The 23,531-nt window shown below is 37.2% G+C and overlaps 1 protein-coding gene across 6 annotated transcripts in view; it reads right to left on the bottom strand.

Annotated features, from left to right (window-relative positions):
• CDH18 (cadherin 18) overlaps positions 1 to 23,531 on the bottom strand; it is a 1,275,757-nt gene that overhangs the window by 108,364 nt on the left and 1,143,862 nt on the right. For all 6 annotated transcript variants that reach the window (XM_044932378.2, XM_025270679.3, XM_025270680.3 and 3 more), the window contains one exon: positions 11,563 to 11,750. In XM_044932378.2, the coding sequence (XP_044788313.1) occupies positions 11,563 to 11,750 (188 nt within the window). The remainder of the gene's footprint in view (positions 1 to 11,562; positions 11,751 to 23,531) is intronic.

Genomic DNA, 23,531 nt, shown 5'->3' with positions numbered 1-23,531 from the left:
ATGTTTGTTCTCTAACTCTATGAGTCTCTCTCTGTTTTGTAAGTTGATTTGTGCCATTTCATTTTAGATTCCACATATAAGTTATGTCATACAATATTTCTCCTTCCCTGTCTGAGTTACTTCACTCAGAATGAGACTCTCTAGGTCCATCCATGTTTCTGTGAACTACATCATTTCATTCTTTTCAATGGCTGAGTAATATTCCATTGTATATATGTACTATAACTTCTTTATCCATTCCTCTATCAGTGGATATTTAGGTTGTTTCTATGTCTTGACTATTATAAACAGTGCTGCAATGAAAACTGGGGTGCGTGTATCTTTTCAGATCATGTTTTCCTCCACATATATGCCTAGAAGTGGGATTGCAGGGTCTTATGGTAGTTCTACTTTGAGTTTTTTTTAAGTTGTGCATCTGGTCCCATCACTTCATGGGAAATAGATGGGTAAACAGTGGAAACAGTATCAGACTATTTTTTGGGGCTTGAAAATCACTGCAGATGGTGACTGCAGCCATGGAATTAAAAGATGCTTACTCCTTGGAAGAAAAGTTATGACCAACCTAGATAGCATATTGAAAAGCACAGACATTACTTTACCAACAAAGGTCTGTCTAGTCAAGGCTATGGTTTTTCCAGTAGTCACATATAGATGTGAGAGTTGGACTGTGAAGAAGGCTGAGCACCAAAGAATTGATGCTTTTGAACTGTGGTGTTGGAGAAGACTCTTGAGAGTCCAGTGGACTGCAAGGAGATCCAACCAGTCCATTCTAGAGGAGATCAGCCCTGGGTGTTCTTTGGAAGGAATGATGCTAAAGCTGAAACTCCAGTACTTTGGCCACCTCACGTGAAGAGTTGACTCATTGGAAAAGACTCTGATGCTGGAGAGATTGGGGGCAGGAGGAGAAGGGGACAATAGAGGATGAGATGGCTGGATGGCATCACCTACTAGACGGACATGAGTTTGGGTGAACTCCGGGAGTTGGTGATGGACAGGGAGGCCTGGCATGCTGCGATTCATGGGATTGCAAAGAGTCGGACATGACTGAGCAAGTGAACTGAACTGTTGTGGATAGCTCAACTTATCAGGCTGTTTCAACAAATCATTAATTTCCAACTAGTATACTAAATAGTATTACAGTGCTGAGTGCTCAGTATTTTCAGTTGTGTCTGACTCTTTGTGACGTCATGGACTGTAGCTCCCAGGATCCTCTCTCCTTAGGATTTCCCAGGCAAGAATACTGGAGTGTGTTGCCGCACCCTACTCTACGGGATCTTCCCAGACCAAGGTATCGAACCTGAATCTCCTGTATTGCAGGCAGATTCTTTACCACTGAGCCACTGCTGCTGCTGCTGCTAAGTCGCTTCAGTCGTGTCCGACTCTGTGCGACCCCATAGACAGCAGCCCAACAGGCTCCCCCATCCCTGGGATTCTCCAGGCAAGAATACTGGAGTGGGTTGCCATTTCCTTCAATGCTTGAAAGTGAAAAGTGAAAGTGAAGTTGCTCAGTGTGTCTGACTCCTAGCGACCCCATGGAGTGCAGCCCACCAGGCTCCTCCATCCATGGGATTTTCCAGGCAAGAGTACTGGAGTGGGGTGCCATTGCCTTCTCCTAGGGAAGCCCAAATAATATTGCTGGAATAGTGGCGGGAGAGGGTGTGATGATTTGGAAGAATGGCATTGAAACATGTATAATATCATATATGAAACGAATTGCCAGTCCAGGTCGATGCAGGATACAGGATGCTTGGGGCTGGTGCACTGGGATGACCCAGAGGGATGGTATGGGGAGGGATGTGGGAGCGGGGTTCAGGATGGGGAACACGTGCACACCTGTGGCAGATTCATGTTGATGTATGGCAAAACCAATACAATATTGTAATTGGCCTCCAATTAAAATAAATTTAAATTAAAAAAAAGTGTTAATTAATGTCAAAGTAGTTTCAATGAATCTATCACTCCATAGCCATGCCTATGGATGAAGAATCAGAACTAAAGTTGCCACAAAGCAGTCCTCTGTCAAAGCTATTATAAATACAGTGGTAGATTTCACTGAATTGAACTTCCGTCTCTTCAGTTTCTGGCTGAACATGAGGACCACTTTCAAGATACTTAAATCTTATAAGAATAAAAATAATAGTTTGACTGATTTTTAAATACAATCTCTAAGGAATGTTTTATTTCAATAGTTCATTAGTATTAGAAACCAATTTCTTATTATGTATGAAGTGTATGCATTTGTAATAAGTTGGTATACCATATTTCTATTGCACTTTGTGGCTCACAGGCTCATAACTTTACAATCTGATGGCAAAGAACATCCTGATTATTATTCTGTCACTCAATGCAAGACGAAGAAATGATACAGAAAAATTCAGTAAATACAATCCACTAACAATTTTAAAATGTGATTATTATTTTCTTTTTATTTTTAAACTTTACAATATTGTACTGGTTTTGCCAAACATCGAAATGAATCCGCCACAGGTATACACGTGTTCCCCATCCTGAACCCCCCTCCCTCCTCCCTCCCCATACCATCCCTCTGGGTTGTCCCAGTGCACCAGCCCCAAGCATCCAGCATCGAGCATCGAACCTGGACTGGCGACTCGTTTCATACATGGTAGTATACATGTTTCAATGCCATATTCCCAAATCTCCCCACCCTCTCCCTCTCCCACAGAGTCCATAAGACTGTTGTATACATCAGTGTCTCTTTTGCTGTCTCGTATACAGGGTTATTGTTACCATCTTTCTAAATTCCATATATATGTGTTAGTATACTGTATTGGTGTTTTTCTTTCTGGCTTACTTCACTCTGTATAATAGGCTCCAGTTTCATTCACCTCATTAGAACTGATTCAAATGTATTCTTTTTAATGGCTGAGTAATACTCCATTGTGTATATGTAAAAATGTGATTATTTTGAATGGGTGTAGTATGGATAAAGAAATGGCAACCCACTCCAGTGTTCTTGCCTGGAGAATCCCAGGGACGGGGGAGCCTGGTGGGCTTCCGTCTATGGGGTTGCACAGAGTTGGACACGACTGAGGCGACTTAGCAGCAGCAGCAGCAGCAGTATGGTTTTAGTTGGAAACATTTCCTATTTTTTCTCAGGGTTAATTTAAACTTAAACAAATACTTTTATAACTTTTTATGTTACTCTCACTATCCACCTCTGATCCTTTATTAAATAACATGGTATAAATGATATATAGTATAAAACTAAAAAAAAAAAAAATACAAGGTACCCAGTTGCAAAGAAAAACATGTGCACCAACTACTGTGGATAGAGATACACTTACACAGAGTGCACATTAGTTACACGTTCCTGGAAATTATCAGTACGTTGGTGCTGTGCTAAGTTGCTCATTCATGTCCAACTCTTTGTGACCCCATGAACTATAGTCCACCAGGTTCCTCTGTCCATGGGATTTTCCAGCATATTTATAATGAATTAATTAGAATAAGTTCTTTCTACTCTACTAGATCTAGCAAATTTAAGAAGGATACAGAATTGTTGGAGTTTCCTTGGTGGCTCAGATGATAAAGAATCTGACTGCAATGCTGGAGCATGCCATGCATGCTAAGTCGCTTCAGTCCTGTTGGACTCTGTGCAACCCTATGGACGGTAGCCTGCCAGTCTTCTCTGTCCATGGGATTCTCCAGACAAGAATACTGGAATGGATTTCTGTGCCCTCCTCCAGGGGAACTTCCCAACCTAGGGATCGAACCTGCATCTCTTAGATCTCCTGCATTTGCAGGCAGGTTCTTTCCCACTAGCAATGTGGGAGATCCAGGTTTCTCTCTGGGTAAGAAAGATCCCCTGGAGAGGGAAACAGCAACCCACTGTCATATTCTTGCCTGTGAAATCCCATGAACAGAGGAACCTGGTCAGCTACAGTCCATGGGATGGCAAAGAGTCTGACACGACCGAGCAACTAACACTTGCACAATAAAACTAGAGAGATGCTTACCTTGATATGTAAAACGGAGAAGATAAATCAAAGAAAGATATGTATGAGTGAAACCTACCTAGAAATGTTATGCTACAAAGACAAAACTAGAATTTTGATAAAAATCCTTACAGAAGACAGAAGGGGAAGTAGATTGCCAAAAGCCATGAATGACAGTTCATGCTGCGCTGTGCTTAGTGGCTCAGTCGTGTCCAGCTCTGCCACCCATGGGCTGTAACCTGCCAGGTTCCTCTATCCATAGGATTTCCCAGGCAGGAATACTGGAGTGGGTTGCCATATCCTTCTCTAGGAGATCTTCCCAACCCAGAGATCCAACCCAAGTCTCCCACATTGCAGAAAGACGCTGCCATCTGAGCCACCAGGGTGTTTATGCATGCGATACCAAAGGGGAGGAGGGATGAGGAGGGATAAATTAGGAAGATGGCATTATTATATACACACTACTATGTATAACTATGTAACCAACAAGAACCTACTTTATAGCACAGGCAACTATATTCAATATTTTGTAATATCCTGTGAGGGAAAAATCTGCAGAAGATATATAGATAGATCGATCTATCTAACTGTCTATAGAAATCACTGTGCTGTACACCTGAAACTAATCTGACATTGTAAATCAGCTATGCTTCAATGAGAAAATATTGGTATCATTCACAAAAGTATACATAGGATGTGCTATTCCTTATGTGATTATAGGTAATCTAGATAACATGAAATAAAGGAAGGCAGTAAGATAAGCTCATGGAGTTTTCTGGAAAGTGTAGTTAACATTCAGTGCAAATAGAGGAAGAAAGAAAAAGAAGAAATGCAGGTATTGAAGAATCACTGTGCTTATTAGCCAGGCACAACTTAGAGCACTATTTTACTTCATTTATCTCTCTGTAACAATCACTTTGTAGCACATTAAAATTAAGAAAACTGAAGATTAGAGATTTGTGATAATGTCATACATCTCCTACATGGCAAGACCAAAATTTATTTTTCATCCAACAGTAAAAATGGTATTTTCCACCATCCTTAACTGACTAAAAAACCAAGTTTAAGATTTTAGGCTTAAAATAATAGGCATTGTTTTTGCAATTAAGTATACTTGAAGAAGGCGATGGCACCCCACTCCAGTACTCTTGCCTGGAAAATCCCGTGGAGGGAGGAGCCTGGAAGGCTGCAGTCCATGGGGTCGCTGAGGGTTGTACATGACTGAGCGACTTCACTTTCACTTTTCACTTCCATGCATTGGAGAAGGAAATGGCAACCCACCCCAGTGTTCTTGCTTGGAGAATCCCAGGGACAGGGGAGCCTGGTGGGCTGCCGTCTCTGGGGTCGCACAGGGTGGGACACGACTGAAGCGACTTAGCAGCATACTTGAAGAAGAAAAGTGGTACTACAGATACTGTTTGCCGAAAGTCATAAAAGAAAATTGGGCTGGAGCCTTGAGTTAAAACAAACAAACCAAAAAATGGAATAACTTCTATAAAGAAGGCAAAATGACATAGGGACCACAAGAACTGAATCTTAGAGAGGCTACTACAAAGCATACCCCTGGCTACAGAGGCTTATGTCACAGGAAAGAATGCATCAGCTTGCATTCATCCCTATCTTTTTCCCCTTTCCACCTAGTCAGGGTCCATTAAACAAGGAATGAAAGTTATCAAAGTGTATTTACAACGTACTGCTCCATGGACCAGTGAATTCAACTTGGCAATTTTCTGATGAAGGCACGATATAGAAAGAATGTGCGGATGCTCCTGCAAACTGATTTATAGAGCAGGGCTGATTTTGATCTTTGGGAAGATTAGCTGTTCTGCCTTGCTGGCTCAAGTAAGCTGCCTTTGAGATTAAATAAAGAACAAGATCGAAAGGACTGTTTTATCTATTTCCTGCCATCTGTATGAGTGCCTCTTGAAGGTTAAAATCCAGAGTTATATGGCTTAATTTTCAAATTGCAATATTTTGTAACATTATATATAAATTATCCATTTTAGAGTTATTCCATCGAGATATGGAATAACTCTAAAATGGATAATCCTAATCTGAAGGATTAAGAAATTAAATAAATGCACACATTGGATTTTAGAGGAAGTACCAGAGAAGGCGACGGCACCCCACTCCAGTACTCTTGCCTGGAAAATCCCATGGACGGAGGAGCCTGGTGGGCTGCAGTCCATGGGGTCGCTAAGAGTCGGACACGACTGAATGACTTCACTGTCACTTTTCACTTTCATGCATTGGAGAAGGAAATGGCAACCCACTCTAGAGTTTTTGCCTGAAGAATCCCAGGGACGGGGGAGCCTGATGGGCTGCCATCTCTGGGGTTGCACAGAGTCGGAGACGACTGAAGCGACTTTTCAGCAGCATAGACTATATTAAAAAAATAAATTCAGGAAAAAAAGTGAAAGATAATTTGGACTTATTAAATATCAAGGTTATTTCTAGTATTAACATTACCACTTAACACAATTACAACACTTACCTTGAAAATACCTATTGTGTATGTGCATGTGTGTATGCAATATCGAATAGAGAGTGTTAATTACATATAGGTGCACACTCGTGCACACATATGATTTTGGCTTCATTTTTCACAAGGAACTTAAAATTAATTGAGGCCATGAAGGGTGGTAAGATCCCCATTGTTCTTACTCGCACAATATATACTTGTATTTTATATTATGTGTGTATTCACACCATCCACCACTTCCCTCACGTTTTGTAAAGATAATAAAGCTTCCTACTTTATATAGACAGTAGTTCTCAATTGGCAAGGATCCTCTGTTTCCCATTCCCCTGCATATATTCCAGCTAGATCACTACAAACTTATCTGCAAACATTAAATTCTCCTTCCTATTTGATTCTGTCAAAGAAGGAGGCATATTATCATACATTCTTTCTTTCCATCTGCAATCAATATCTCAAACAGGGTCATCTCTACCTCAGAGGATCTTTCTAATTCAATTACCCTCTCTTTAGTATCCTCGGTTTCTTGTCTCTTGACTTTTTATCCATCTGCTATAAACACACTTTTCACCTCCCAACTTACAATTAAAATCTTCATTTTATGATGTTCTCATTTATTTGCCTCCCTGGCTTTACTACAAAGCTTCTTAAAGAGGATGGTGTGTTTAAACTTTTTTCTCCCATTTCTTTGCCTCCCATATATAGTCTCTACACTACAATAAATTTGTTCTTCTCTTCGTTGTAGCAGATGTTTCCTTCATGTGTCCTTTCAAGTAGGTAATACAAGTAACTTTTGAGATTCTAAAGGGACAAACTCCTGAGCCAAATTTTCCATCATCAATTTCTGTTGTTTTATTCGGTAAGTCATGTCTGACTTTTTTGCAACCCCATGGATAGCAGCCTGCCAGGCTCCTCTGTTCATCCGATTTTCCAAGCAAGAAAACTGGAGTGAGTTGCCATTTCCTTCAACAGGGAATCTTCCTGACACAGGCATCGTACCACATCTCCTGCTTTGGCAGGTGGATTCTTTACCACTGAGCCACCAGGAAAGCCCACACAACATTCTAGTTAGGTTTAAAGGAATAGTAAAGGTGTGCCTGTGTGCTCAGTCACTCAGTTGTGTACAACTCTGAATCTTTACAACCTATGGACTGTAGCCCACCAGGCTCCTCTGTCCATGGAATTTTCCAGGCAAGAATACTGCAGTGGGTTGCTATTTTCTACTGCAGGGGATCTTCCCAACCTGAAGATCATACCTGAGTCTCCTGCGAGTCCTGCATTGACAGGTAGACTCTTTACCACTCAACCACCAGGGAAGCTCCATAATGGGTGTACCAGCTCAATAAAGATTTGGAAATAAGCTCTTAAAACCCTTCCTGACACAGAGGAAACACTCAACAAATGTGACGTTACTATCTATTGTGATGAAAATGAGATGCTGATGGTGAGCTGAATTAACTTTTATAATCCTAAATGGTTTCATAGATCTAGAATCCTTCATTTTTTTAATGACTATATTCCTCCTATTCAGCCTCCTTTGGGAATTTTCACTGAAAAAATTCTCTTTTTATTTTGATATTTTCTTCAAAGACTCTCTTTCCTGCCTTCTGCTTGTTTCTTAAAAGCTAGTGTTCCCTAGGGTTTAGGATTCATCTTTCAGAAAGAATTATTCATCCACTTACCTGTATTTATTTGAGTGAAGAAGCCACCCAAGGAATGAAAAGCAGACATCCCTTGTTTCATTTTTCAGTGTATAGTATTGTGTTGGCCAAAAAGTCCATTTGAGATTTTCTTAACATTTTATAGAAAGCCTCAAACAAAATTTTTTGGCCAATTCAATATATCCATTCATTATGCTAGTGCTTATTGAATGCCTATTCAGTGTCAGAAAACATGCTAGACATTGGGAATGCAGCAAAAAATTAAAAAAATAATCTCGTTCTCTTGTAGCTTATATTAAAATTTCATTAGAAATAGAGATATCAAATGAGACCTTGTCACTTCCTGCTTAGATAGCTTCAGTGGCTTTCCTTTGGGTAAAATATAACAATATTCTATGTGTTTTCTTATGCACTAGCTTCTTCATTCTCTCTGCTCCAGAATCAAGGATGTTATTTAGGCTCTCACTGTGCCACATTCAACCCCACTCAGGTTCTCATTGTGTTTTCTTTCCTCTTCCTTTAATTCTCTCATCCAATTACCTCAAATTGCCAACATCTGCTGGATCATGGAAAAAGGAAGAGAGTTTCAGAGAAACATCTATTTCTGCTTTATTGACTATGCCAAAGCCTTTGACTGTGTGGATCACAATAAACTGTGGAAAATTCTGAAAGAGATGGGAATACCAGACCACCTGACCTGCCTCTTGAGAAATCTGTATACAGGTCAGGAAGCAACAGTTAGAACTGGACATGGAACAACAGACTGGTTCCAAATAGGAAAAGGAGTACGTCAAGGCTGTATATTGTCACCCTGCTTATTAAAGTTCTATGCAGCATTCCATTCCAGAAATGCTGGGCTGGAAGAAGCACAAGCTGGAATCAAGATTGCTGGGAGAAATATCAATAACCTCAGATATGCAGATGACACCACCCTTATGGCAGAAAGTGAAGAGAAACTAAAAAGCCTCTTGATGAAAGTGAAAGTGGAACGTGAAAAAGTTGGCTTAAAGCTCAACATTCAGAAAATGAAGATCATGGCACCTGGTCCCATCACTTCATGGGAACTAGATGGGGAAACAGTGTCAGGCTTTATTTTGGGGGGTCCAAAATCACTGCAGATGATGATTGCAGCCATGAAATTAAAAGACACTTACTCCTTGGAAGGAAAGTTATGACCAACCTAGATAGCATATTCAAAAGCAGAGACATTACTTTGCCAACAAAGGTCTGTCTAGTCAAGGCTATGGTTTTTCCAGTGGTCATGTATGGATGTGTGAGTTGGACTGTGAGGAAAGCTGAGCACCGAAGAATTGATGCTTTTGAACTGTGGTGTTGGAGAAGACTCTTGAGAGTCCCTTGGACTACAAGGAGATCCAACCAGTTCATTCTGAAGGAGATCAGCCCTGGGATTTCTTTGGAAGGAATGATGCTAAAGCTGAAACTCCAGTATTTTGGCCACCTAATGTGAAGAGTTGACTTATTGGAAAGACTCTGATGCTGGGAGGGATTGGGGGCAGGAGGAGAAGGGGATGACAGAAGATGAGATGGCTGGATGGCATCACCGACTTGATGGACATGAGTTTGGGTGAACTCCGGGAGTTCATGATGGACATGGAGGCCTGGCGTGCTGCAATTCATGGGGTTGCAATGAGTCAGACATGACTGAGTGACTGAACTGAACTGATCTGAAGTAGGTTTTAATTCTCTGTTCAACTGCTGCTAACGAATCAGACAGGATTAAACACCCTAAATTTTGCCTTCCCAATAGCACTGTTTAACTCTCTGTTATAGATCTCTTTTATTATCCATCTAAGAATGCATGTGATACTTGATTGGTATCACTCCACTTCCATAGGTGGGAAGCTCTAAGCAGGCTGAGAATGACTTTTACTCTGCTCAGGCTTTCATGGCTCATGTAGAACACAATTACTGGCACATAAGAGACACTTAAAACTCAATATTTGTTAAAATAAAGATGTGAAAATTAACTCATTTTATCAACACATTTTTTTATCCAAGTTTGGCAATTTCAGAAAGATTAAAATGAGAAGATATTTAGGTGAAGAATCAATATCATATATAGACCAGTGATAACTATTTTGTAAGTATTTGCACACTTTAAACTCTGCTTCTCAGGCCCCTTTTGTGACATACAAAAGACATATTAATCCTCAATTTTAGGTCAATATAAAATTATGATTATTAGAAGAATAAATGAGATTTTACATAGTACAAATATATATATATATATATATACAAAACCAGACAGATATCTAGACAGATAGCTAGATAATATAATAAATGACAACTAGATTCAAATAGATAAATAGATGATTGATAGACTGACATATTGATTGATTCAGTTCACTATTACAGTGTGTGTGCTTAGTTGTTCAGCCGTGTCTGACTCTTTGTGACCCCATGGACTTTGACCTGTCAGGCTCCTTTGTCCATGGGGATTCTCTAGGCAAGAATACTGGAATGGGTTGCCATGATCTCTTCCAGGGGATCTTCCCAATTCAGGGATAGAACCCAGGTCTCCCACACTGCAGGCAGATTCTTTACCATTTGGGCCATCAGAATATGATTTTTCAGCCTTTGTTCTCAACATACTATACAGTAGAATCATCCAGAGTACTTGTTAAAAAGACTAATTCCCCACTCCCATTCCAGCCTTTCTGAATCAAAATATAATGAAGGTAAGGCCTAGGGACTTGCATGTTACAAGATTTTCAAGCTGAAATTGTTAAACATTTAAACACTGAGGCATACTTCTTTGGAGGTTACATTTAAATTCTCCTTTGATAATTGCCTGTGTTCTACTTCATTCTTACAAAGGCAAGAGCATAGTGTTCTCTTAAAAGCAAAAGGCAATAGGTTTAGTGACAAATTCTTAAGAATAAAACAGAATGAGGGTAATGAGAAGTAAATGACTTCACTAAAAGGTCCATGATCATCAAGCAGGAAAGTCTTATAATGCTACTTTGATTAGCATAACATAAAATAATGATATTAATAGAATTGGAATTCATGATAACTATGCTATCTGAAAATAAAAATAAGGGAATACATTCATAGTGTTTTCTACATCTGATCTTCCCACCATACTAAAACACTTAGGGCTTCCCTGGTGGCTCAGATAGTAAAGAATCTGCCTGCAGGAAGATACCCTGGAGGAGGAAATGGCAACCCACTCCAGTATTCTGGACTGGAGAATCCCATGGAAGGAGAGGCCCTGGTGGGCTATAGTCCATGGGGTCATGGAGTTGGATACAACTCAGCAACTAATACAAGAAATGATTTAAACAGTTAGACGTAATCATAATTCAAATGTAATTACATATTAAAGAGGAAATACTTTGTCATTTTAATGACTTGAAAATATACATTATTAATATCTTGCCAAATTTGCTTTCATAGAAAAATGAGTGAATTGCCTAGCTCACTAACAGTATTGTTTTTTCACCTTTTTTAAGGAAAGGATCCCTTCTCTTGTCTCTTTGTCAGTGGAGATGGAGAATATGCCAACACCGTCACCATTAATGATGGAGTATGTCATGTCCGCATTTGAGCCAGTGTCTGCATCATTTGCCTTGATTTTCCCAACAGCTGAACCAACTTGAGCTGACTCAGGAACATACAGCTGATAGTGCTCTGAAAAAAATATTTTATATTAAAATTATTTGATATAATAATGGTCATAAAACAACAATCATTTCATAAAAAGACACTGAAATATTTAGGCCACACATCTATTAATGTTTACATCTATTTCAACAATGTTCACATTTCCCTATAGGCACTTATGATAGATATTAAGCATAATATACATGTTGTCACCAATTGTTTTATTGAGAAGTTAGAAACATCCAATACAGTGATTGATTGATTTATTATATAAAGCTTCAAATAACTATATAAATAACAGAAACCTTTAATTAAAATGTAATTTTATAAAAAATTTCAACCAAGGTTACATTAATGAGATGTAATACTATACATAAATACAATTAGGCCATATAGATAGGTGAGTATTAAACATCTATAAAAATAACTTCTGAGTTAATAATTTTTTTAGTTTTGGTATGATACTTCATTTTTTTGGTTAGTGCATCTGTAAGTGTGTGGAGTATTCTGATTTTCTTCTAAAGGTAAAATTGCATGTTTTAAAGTGCTATATGTCGTTGTTGTTCAGTCGTTAAGTCATGTTCAACTCTTTACAACTCCATGGACTACAGCATGCCAGGCTTCCCTGTCCTTCAGTATCTCCCAGAGATTGCTCAAGTTCATGTCCATTGAATTGGTGATGCCTTCCAACCATTTCATTCTCTGTCAATTGTTCTCCTCCTGATTTCAATCTTTCCAAACATCAGGGTCTAATCCAATGTGTTGGCTCATTGCATCACATGGCCAAAGTACTGGTCCTCAGCTTCAGCATCAGTCCTTCCAATGAATATTCAGGGTTGATTTCATTTAGATTGACTGGTTTGATCTCCTTGATGTCCAACAGGCTCTCAAGAGTCTTTTCCAGCACCTACATGAAGATACTGAAAACTGACTTTTATATGTGTATCTGTATGTGTCTGCTTGTTATTCAACAAAGATTTTTCCCAGTTCTATAAATTTGTTTGCACTATACTTGACTTCAAATATTATTTTTATAGTTCAACAGCCCTCACCAACATAACAGTTCATGAGTAGAGCACCTTCTGTGAAACATGATCCCCTCATCTTAATCATGTGCTTTGACCAGGATCTGTCAGATTGCTAAAGGCACCATATTCCTCTTAAAGTTATTTGACCTGGGAAAAGCATGAGACCCACAATTTTATAGGACTCCACCATTCTTCTCAAAGTTGATGAATGCAAGGATAGGCAGATGATTCACAAGGAGATTCCATTCCCCCAAATGTTCAAACTGGAGCTCATCTCTCTTCGCTGTGATACCCTGAAAGAAGCTTCTGACAATGCGTGTGCTTCCAAAATTCATGTTGGAATAACTAATCTAAGGTCTGTAATAAATTTTTAGAATCCTTAAAAATGTTACAATATTCGGGAAAGTGAAAGTGTTAGTCATTCGGTTATATCCGACTCTTTGCAACCCCGTGGATTGTAGCCTGCCAGACTCCTCTGTCCATGGGATTTTCCAGGCAAGAATACTGAAGTGGGAACCATTTCCTTCTCCAGGAGATCTTCCTGACCCAGGGATTGAACCTGAGTCTCCTGTTTTGCATACAGATTTTCTTTACCATCTGAGCTACCAGGGAAGCTCCAGGAAGTTACATATAAAATAGAACAGTGTTCTGATGAAAAACATATAGAAAAGTTGTAAAATAAATTAGAATCTATTGCCCAAAACTTTTTGAGATAGGCTAGGAAGTCAACTTCCTGGTTGCGAAAGACTGTAAGTTCCAGCTATACTATAACTTTCTATAATTCAATAAGCCACCTAAAGGATTTTTGACTAGTGAAAATTAGGGTGATGACTCTTGTAAAAAAAAAGAGTCCTTTTACACAGAAATAAATAAGTAAATCACATAATTATTACGATAGTATTATTACAAAGCACATCGTTTTAACAAAGGAAGTTGAAAAAATAGTACCAGAGGGTCATAAAAGAGGCATGGCTCAGAAAACCTTTAGGCATACTCTTTCAAGAAGAAGCCTATCCTGGAAGAAGAAGATTCAGTGCAAAGGAAGAATGGATATTTGTTGCTAGACAGACCTTTGTTGACAAAGTAATATCTCTGCTTTTTAATATGCTATCTAGATGGGTCATAACTTTTCTTCCAAGGAGCAAGTGTCTTTTAATTTCATGGCTGCAGTTACCATCTGCAGTGAGAGCAATGCCCTTAAGTAATTCCCTTTCCTCAAATGTTGGCTAAATATGGGGACTCACTTCTAATAAATTGAACATAGCAAAATTAATGAGGTATCACTTCCAAGATAAGATTATGAAAGCGCTGTGGTTTCTTTCATGAGTACTATTTTTCAAGCTCCCTTAGATTGCTTCCCTGGGGGAAACTATCTACGATGTTGTATTGAAGCCCTATGGAGTGTACCATATGACAAGAGACTGAAAACTGGCAACAGTGATGTTAGTAAGCTGGAAGCAAAAACCATCCCTGCCTCCCCCAGGGAAGTTTCTGAATAAGATCACAACCCCTGCTGCCAAACATACTGGGATCTAATAAACCTGAACCTGAAGTACCCAGCTAAGTCAAACCTATATTCCTGATCTCCAGAAATCATGAGGTAATAAATATTGGTTGTTTAAGCTCCTCAATTGGATGATTTACAACACACCAATAGATCATTCATATACAGCAGCCTTGTAGTTGTCAGTGATTTGACAAATACAAGGGACCCTGTTTAGTTCTTTCCTTTCTGTGGTGCTTTGCCTAATGTTTGGGGAAATTAAAAGCAAAATCTAAACAAAAATCCAAACAAGCAAACAAAACATGATAAGCAGTTATTCTTGGAGCAAAGTTTTCAAATGCCTTTTAATCTCCCAATTTTATTTTGTAAAGAAATAAATTATTGCTGTTATATCCAGTGCTCAAGGTGAAATACTTATAATCAAATTCTCAGCTCAGCCTCCTAACAGTGGTCCCCAACCTTCTTAGCACCAGACACTCATTTCATGGAAAACAATTTTCCCATGGACTGGTGGTGGAGGTTGGTGTGGGGATTCAAGCACATTACACTTATTGAGCACTTGATTTCTAATGCTACTGCTAATCTGCCTGGAGGTACTGGTCCTCTGGCCAGAGGTTGGGGACCCCTGGGTTAGAGGATACCATGAAGTAGGTACATGCTTAGTCATGTCTAACTCTTTGAAACCCCATGGACTGTATTCTGCCAAGGTCTTCTTTCCATGGGATTCCTAGGCAAGAATACTGGAGTGGGTTGCCATTTCCTTCTCCAAAGGATCTTCCCAACCCAGGGACTGAACACATGCTGCCTGCTGCTCCTGCACTGCAGACAAATTCTTTACCACTGAGCCACCTTGGAAGCCCCTAGAAGACACCAGACATTCAGTAATTACACTCTTTGCCTTTTTTTTTTAACCAAACGGAGTTGAAAATTTCTTTCCACATAAAAACCTACACATGGACTTTTATAGCATCTTTATTCATCACAGATAAAACCTGGAAATCATCATTTATTTTTGCTTTTATTGCCTATGTTTTGTGCCATATTCATGAAATTTTTGCCAAGACCAATGTCAAGAATCCTTTTCCCTCTGAGTTCAATGGATGTAAAATTTCAATCATACTCTCTCTTGTGTGTGCTCAGTCATGTACGATTCTTTGGAACCAGATGAATTGTATCCCATGATGCTTCTCTGTCCATAGGATTATCCAAGCAAGAATACTGGAGTTGGTTGTCATTTCCCACTTCAGGGGATCTTCCTGAGGATTGAACCCATGTCTCCTGCATTTTCTGGTGGATTCTTTACCAGTGAGCCACCTGGGAAGCTGACTCAATTATATCAGATGATTTAATAATTCTAGAGACCTGCTGTATGACATGGTGCCTACAGTTAACACTGTAGTGTTGTGGTCTTCAAAATATGGGACTACAGCAAACTAAATGAGTTCTGCACAGCAAAGCAGATAATCAACCAAATTAAAAGGCAATGCAGAGGATGCATGGAAATATTTGCAAACTTGCAAAACATATAAATAACTCGTACAACTCAAGCAAAACAAAACAGAAACAATAACGATTTTAAAAATGCACAAATGATTTGAGCAGACATTTCTCCAAAAAAAGACATAAAAATAGGCAACAGTTATATGAAAATATGCTCAACATCATTAATTAACAGGGAAACACAAATTAACACTCTAGTGAGAGATAACCTCAAACCTCGTAGGCTGGCTATTGTTGGCAAAATAGAAAATAAAAAGTGTTGGCATAGTTTCGGAGAAATTGAAATCTTTGGACACTCTTGGTGGGAAAGTAAGATGGTGTAGCAGCTATATAAAAGAGTATGGAGTCCTTGAAAAGAGTAAATATAGAACTACAACATGATCCAGAAATCCTACTTCAGTGTACATATTCCAAGGAATTGAAATGACAGTCTCCAAGAGATGTCTGTGTCCTTATGGTATCTGCAGCACTATTCACAATGGCCAAGATAACAGAAACAACCCATGTCTATTTTATTCATAAATTAATAAAAATAATGAATAAAGAAATTGTCTAATAAGATAAAAATATCAGCAATTTGGGAAACAGAACTATTGAATGTATAGTGGGTACGTGTGTGTATATGAAATTCTAGTGAGATAATTATAGAATTAATAGAAGAAAAAATTTAAAATAAAACAGAGATATTATGATAAATGGAAATGAACTCAATGAACTTTTGAAGTCTCTGACAACAAAGATCTCTAAGAATATAAAAATAAAGTTACTACGATTTAAATGATTTCAAGGAAACCAAGGTCTTTGGGATCCAGATGCTTTTAGAGTAGAAAGCATATTCTAAAAAGAGCCCAGGGCACTTAATGCTCAAATATTTTATTAATGGTTCTGTTAAATATAAATATTCACACGTTCCTTTGAAATTATAATCCTAAATATACTTTTTATGTTTTATCACATTTTAAGATACTATGATTAACCTTGGGAGGAAATATCTAAAATTATCCTAAAATAACAAAAGATTTTAAAGAAAACTTTACACACTAGTTATAACAAAATCATGCAATGATCACTTATGAAGACATACAGCATGCAGAGTCACCTTTAAGAATTTTGACAACTGAGGGTCAACAGTCCCAAAATAATTAGGTTATTATCATCTTTGAATAATAATGATAATACATGAATTTTCATTTGCCTGTTATTTTATGAAAATTGAAATTCCCTTTAGGAATAAAAACACTTGGGAGAATCTTTAAAGGATATAGTTCAAATGTATTTAGAAATCTTTGACCTGTGGTCTAAAGTTTTGGCTTTCCTATTCGTAATATAATTCAATCACATGGAAAGAGTCAGTTTATGATTTAGAAAGAAATGCACTCTTATTTAAATAAGATTAGCAAAGGTCAAAACTCTCAGAATCTTGGTACACATGGTAAATGATCTCTTGCCTTTCTGTGTTATTTTTACTCGGTAATTGCTCTCTCTGGGAAAAAGAAAAAAGATTTTATCTTGGATAATTTTACAGTACAGTCTAATAAGCATTTCTATAGTTGCCAAAAAACTCCCTCAGTGTACTCTGCTTGAGTTCACAGAAAGGTTATACATTGTAGGAGTGTTATTCAACTTTCAAGAGGAGTAAGGTGGACTAAAAAAAATACATTGAGATTTTATTTCTCACAGACACATATAAACACACACACACAAACATATCATATGGATTGTGTTTTTTTACTATCATCATGTATATATTAGCTTGAGAGAGAGATCATGTATTCATTTTACAGAAATAAATTTTATAATTGGGTTTATAAGGAAAAACACAAATTTAAAACAACAGACTTGGTTCTTCATTTTCCCTGTTAAAATTAAGGGGAGAGGTTTCTTTCTCCCCCAGTTTCCTTTCTTTTCTCAGAGCATTTACAAGAGAAAACTTGTCATGTGTAGGACTATATATGTAAAATATTTATATATATATTGCATAGTTAGAAAATATTTACTTTAAAATATCATAATGTCATAGATACAATCATAGATCTAGTTGATATAACAAAGGAATTGATTAAAAATATCTTTTATAGAATAGATTATGCATTAAAAAATAAAATCCCAATAATTTAATATATTTTTTAAAATGAAGAAATTTATTTTACACATTTTTTGGTATATAAAACAGTCAACTTGTTCTTTACCTGTAGCCTGGCTTTTGTAAAAAATAGTCATATTTAATAATTGTACTGTTCCAGTACACTCATAATTAATAACTTGATTGTCATTTACACAAGCTACAACAGAACAGCCCTGTTTATTGTTTTGAAAGTCATCAGTTCTGAATTGTGTAGCAATAAAGAATCACTAAAAATATAATAATAATAAATAAACTTTCATAGCAAAGCAAATGTTTGTTTTGTTTAAGGCTGAAGGATTTAATGACTTGCAAAAATGTGATGCAAAAACTGTCCAAAACTAACCAGACTGTCCGTATTTGCACCACTACATGTTGTGAGGAGATGAGCTATAGTTGATGAAAATTACAACCAGACAGCCTACTTAATGCTGTGAGGTAAGCTCTTTTCCTGCATCCATAATTTTTGTATGTATTTTGGTCTTTATAATACACAAATATCACCAGGATATGTTTAAATCTGGGTGGTGTTTTAATGTTAAAACATGTTGAGTTGCTTTAATCTGAGTTTCTTTTTTCCCAGTCCTAAAATTTTTCTTTCCAAACATTTATTTTTTGTTGTTGTTTTTGAAGGGATGTTTACATTCATAGATTTTTCTCTCTGTCCTCTCCTGCAAATAAAATACTATTGTGCTTATTGCATAAAGATTTTTCTCATTTTTATATAACTGTTTTCAAATGATCATTGGTTCTTTTGATTTGTATAGCTTTCTTTTTTTTTTACTGTTTCTTTTCTTTTTTTTCTTTACAATATTGTATTGGTTTTGCCATACATCATGGGAACACTTGATTTGTATTGCTTTCAAGGCTGATCTTCACTAAGCATTTTCAATTTTCTAGAACTCCTAATTTATTTCCTACATCTTCTTTTACACATCGTCAGGGTGCTGAACAAAAATTTATTTATATCAGAAACTTCAAGCCTTCCTTACTTATTATATTGAAACTACTTCTGTTTCTATTTTATTAAAAATGATGATTAGCTTTCAAACAAGAAAACTTGTTACCTATACTTGGTTTACCTTCAGATCTCTGGACATCTGTAATATCATCTTCTCTTTTATTATAGTAATTGTACATACTCCTAACTTTTATGATTTTGTAATACAAAAAGCTTTTTAAAATCTTCTAATATCATCTATTATATATAATTATTATGAGTATTATGTTTTAAAAAATGCAAAGCAATTTATATTTTCCCTATGTTTATATCTTTTGTGTAAAGAAATGTAATGCTTATGTAGTAATATTATCAATCACTTTATGTTTAATGTCTTTCTCTTTTAATCTTCCCCTTTTCTAATGCCATAAAATAACCTAATATTTTCCTTTAAAGTATAAATAACGTATGTCTTTAATCACTTTGGTAAACCTTTAAGATGTTGAATTATCTACTTTTACAAGGATGACCACTGGTGCCTGTGCCTTTCATTATCTGATGTGTATTTTATCTGCAACTCCAACTTGGACATATACCAAGTCCTGGGGTACACATTGTATGGCTTCCTAAGGGCTTCACAAAGTCCACTAGATCTACTTTTCAAACCAAGCAGATGTTGATATCTGTTTTATCCACTCCCCTTCAATTATTTTCCTTTAAAAGTTCTTGATTATTTATGAATATCTACCCTTTCACTTGACATTTTGGATCAGTCTAGATTATTGACTCATGCACTAAATGTCACTTACCTTGTGCCAGCATAATTTCAGGTACTGTGCATATGTGCTAAGTCACTTCAGTTGTCTGACTCTTTGCGATACCATGGACTGTAGCCTGCCAGGCTCCTCTGTCCATGGGTACTCCAGACAAGAAAACTGGAGTGGGTTGTCATGCCCTCCTCCAGGGATCTTCCTGACCCAGGGACTGAACCCACATCCCTTAAGTCTCAGTTCTTTACCACTAGTACCACCTAGGAAGTCCCAGTTTCAAGTACTAAGTATACAGTAAACAAAACAGACCAAAATCTTTATCCTTTTGGAGTGCACATTCTTATGGGCAAGATATATGATAAAACTTTATAGTATATTATGAAGTGATAATGCTAAAGATAACGGATTTTTATTATCTGTTTATATGTTGATTAATCACCAAAATATCTCAGACAACAGCAAATATTTAATTCTATCTTGCATAGTCTAAGAACTATGACTGAGTTATAACTGCTGGGTTAGGCTCAGTTCAAAGTGAATTTTCATTCCAGAATATGAGCTGAAAAGATAGTCATCAGGAAGGCCAAGATAAGGAACAAAGGATGAAACCACTGAAGGGCATTTAAAGTGCCATGTGGCATGTCTATTCGTATTCAGCTGGCAAAACAGCCTTTGACACAAAGTTAAGTAGCAGGAGCATATACACCATTTATAGGAAAACATGATAAGGGAGGGAAAGAAATAAATGATTGTGAAAAAATAATATAACCTGTACACAGTCTACTCTCTGGACTCAAATAACTCTACTTTACTCTCTAGAGTCTAAGGAACTATGTGTTGCTTAGAGTTAAAAAATACTTACCAGTTCCCTGACATTCCCAAATCTCTTTAAATGAAGTACCAGTCTTGATTTTAAGATCTTTCAATATAATCATATACAACATAGATTTTCTTGTTCCAGAGACCACTGAATTAGGACACATTATTTGCCCACCACAAATTCAACATATAATTTGGGATAAAGGCAATGGCAACCCACTCCAGTGTTCTTGCCTGGAGGATCCCATGGGCGGAAGAGCCTGGTGGGCTGCAGTCCATGGGGTCGGTGAGGGTCAGACATGACTGATTGACTTCACTTTCACTTTCCTGCATTGGAGAAGGAAATGGCAACCCACTCCAGTGTTCTTGCCTGGAGAATCCCAGGGACGGGGGAGCCTGGTGGGCTCCTGACTATGGGGTCGAACAGAGTTGGACATGACTGAAGTGACTTAGCAGCAGCAAGGGCAAAATTATCGAAATAAAAATCCCATTTAGATGGAAAAAAAAATGTTAGTGGCTCATACAGCAATTCAAAAATGATTCTATGCAATCATTACAAGGATTTCTGTTCTTAAGACTTTGAGGCTAATTTATTTGTTGAACTCTTTACATTTACATTTTAGCCATAAAAGTCATGAAATTTTGGTTTCTTCCTCTTCTTTTTCATGTCTGTTACAAAATATACTGGTATTTTTTTTCTCCTGATCTCATCTCGTTTTTGTAGTATATTATCAAATACAGCCAACAGTAATCAACTCATACACTTTCTCATTTAAAATCTCTTCTCCTAAAGCCATGGGTACATTAGGTACATTTTCTGCCCTCCAAGTTATTCTAGGAAAGTATTTATCAAAGCAAAATACAGTCACCTTATAGCATCCTATAAGCATTACTTAGTGCTTTGCTCTACTTTGGACACAAATCCACATATTTTGTTATTGTTGCCTTAGTCAAATTAATTGATGAATCCTAAATTCAATGGGAGAATAACTTTCGCTAATAGGAAAGTACAGCAGAGACAGGAAGAGAACATTTACATCTACCAGGGCAGGTAAGAGAGAAACCAAGTATTTGAGGATAGGAAGTCAGTAAAATGCTGTTACAAACATAATTCTCTGAGGAAGTGAGACAAATGAGAATGAATGTTGTATAATGATTGCAGTCCCTGACCCAAAGATCTTAAGTAGTTTGTCAGTGAGTTTGAATAATGAACTCACCGAATGCACTTTTTGTTTTAATGCATCTTCATATCATCTTTTAAAAATGCAATTTAGCATGTTAATGTTTCTCTGAGAAACAGTTTTTCCTCTTTTCCCTCAATTTTGAAGCCACTTCTCTATCATTCTTTGTACTTTACTTTTGTTGACAAGTTCATGGTAAGTTAATTGCTTTCTTTTGGTTTTGTAATTCTAAACGTCACCATAACACATTTAGGTGATAATAATTTTGACCCTGTTCGGAGCTTCTTATAATTTTTTATCTAAGGATTCATGTCTCTATTCATTCTTGAAAAATCTTAGTCTAGGTTTTTTGTTTTTTTTTTGTTTTTTAATACTGCCTCACCATTTTCTTTGGTGTCTTCATATGAAAGTCATTTGATTGTACATTTGAAACTTTATTTTCCTTTGGTACATAATTATTTCTCTCTTTAATCTTGAGCCTCTCAGATGAATTCTGGCTAATTTTCTTCAAATATGTCTTCCAGTTTACTTTCTTTGTGTTCAGTTGTGTCTAACTCTTTTCCTTAATTTACTTGAGTTCTTAACATCAATGCCTATGCTGTCTTCTGTTGATTGACAGGTGCAGTTTTTTCCATTTTTTTTTTTTAATTTCAGAGCAAACCCTGGTTTCATGCCATACACCTAGTTTTTGTAACATCTTCCTGAATTCCTGGGATTGTATATTCCCTCTTTCCTCCATGGCTCACAAGCTAAGATGCCAAGCCAGATCCTGCCTTATAGTTGCTCTGAGCTCCCACAACATCAACTTGAAAATTTCTCACTTGAAGTACCAATGCACTCACACTACTATGACCGTATGAGAATATGAAGTCTACTGAGGGAAAACTTATATCAGTGGCAGAATGCTCATAAACTCCTAAATTCTTATTATTCCAGAGTATCACACTTAGGCTTTACAGAACTCTACAACAGATCTCTGGTAGAAAGGAACTCCCACATGTTCTTTATATTTTCAAGGTCAGAAGACAGCACTGCAATACCTATATCCTCCCTAGCCAAAGATGTGGCTGTATTGGGAAAAAAAGGAGTCTCTGAGTTCTATAGCTAATGCCAGCTTATAGATCCTAGTACTAACTCATATCTATTGAACTGTTTGTGGTTTTTTTTTTTTAAACAATGGAATCAATGTTCAGATTGTCTTCAACTTTTCCCCTCATTCCTCTAAATTTAAGTTCCTTTTAATAGTAGCTACCTAACTGCTGTAAAAGCAAAATATCAATACTTTATACACTACATTTATTTTCCTGTAAAGATCATGAAGGTTGGTTCACTCTTAGCAGTTACAAGATATAGCTCAGCAGTGGCCATAGGACTGGGAAAAGTAAGTTTTCATTCCAACCCCAAAGAAAGGCAATGCCAAGGAATGTTCAAACTACCATACAACTACACTTATCTCACATACTAGCAAGGTATGCTCAAAATCCTTTGAGCTAGGCTCTAACAGTATGTGAAAGGAAAATTTCCAGATGTACAAACTGGACTGAAGAAAAGGCAGAGGAACCAGAGATCAAATTGTCAACATCTGTTGGACTGTTGAAAAAGCAAGAGAAATCCAGAAAAACATCTACTTCTGCTTCATTGACTATGCTAAAACCTTTGACATGTGGATCACAATAAACCGTGAAAAATTCTTAAGAGATGGGAATATCAGACCACCATACCTGCCTCCTAAGAAACCTGTTTGTAGGTCAAGAAGCAACAGTTAGAACCAGACATGAAACAATGAACTGTTTCAATATTAGGAAAAGAGTACATCCAGGCTGCATATTGTCATCTTGCATATTTACTTTATATGCAGAGTACATCATGCAAAATGTGGGGCTGGATGAATCACAAGTTGGAATCGAGATTGCCAGGAGAAATATCAAAAGACTAAGATATGCA

Source organism: Bubalus bubalis, chromosome 19 (genome assembly GCF_019923935.1).
Source record: "Bubalus bubalis isolate 160015118507 breed Murrah chromosome 19, NDDB_SH_1, whole genome shotgun sequence".
Taxonomy (NCBI): Eukaryota; Metazoa; Chordata; class Mammalia; order Artiodactyla; family Bovidae; genus Bubalus; species Bubalus bubalis.
This window is presented reverse-complemented; position numbering and strand designations above follow the sequence as displayed.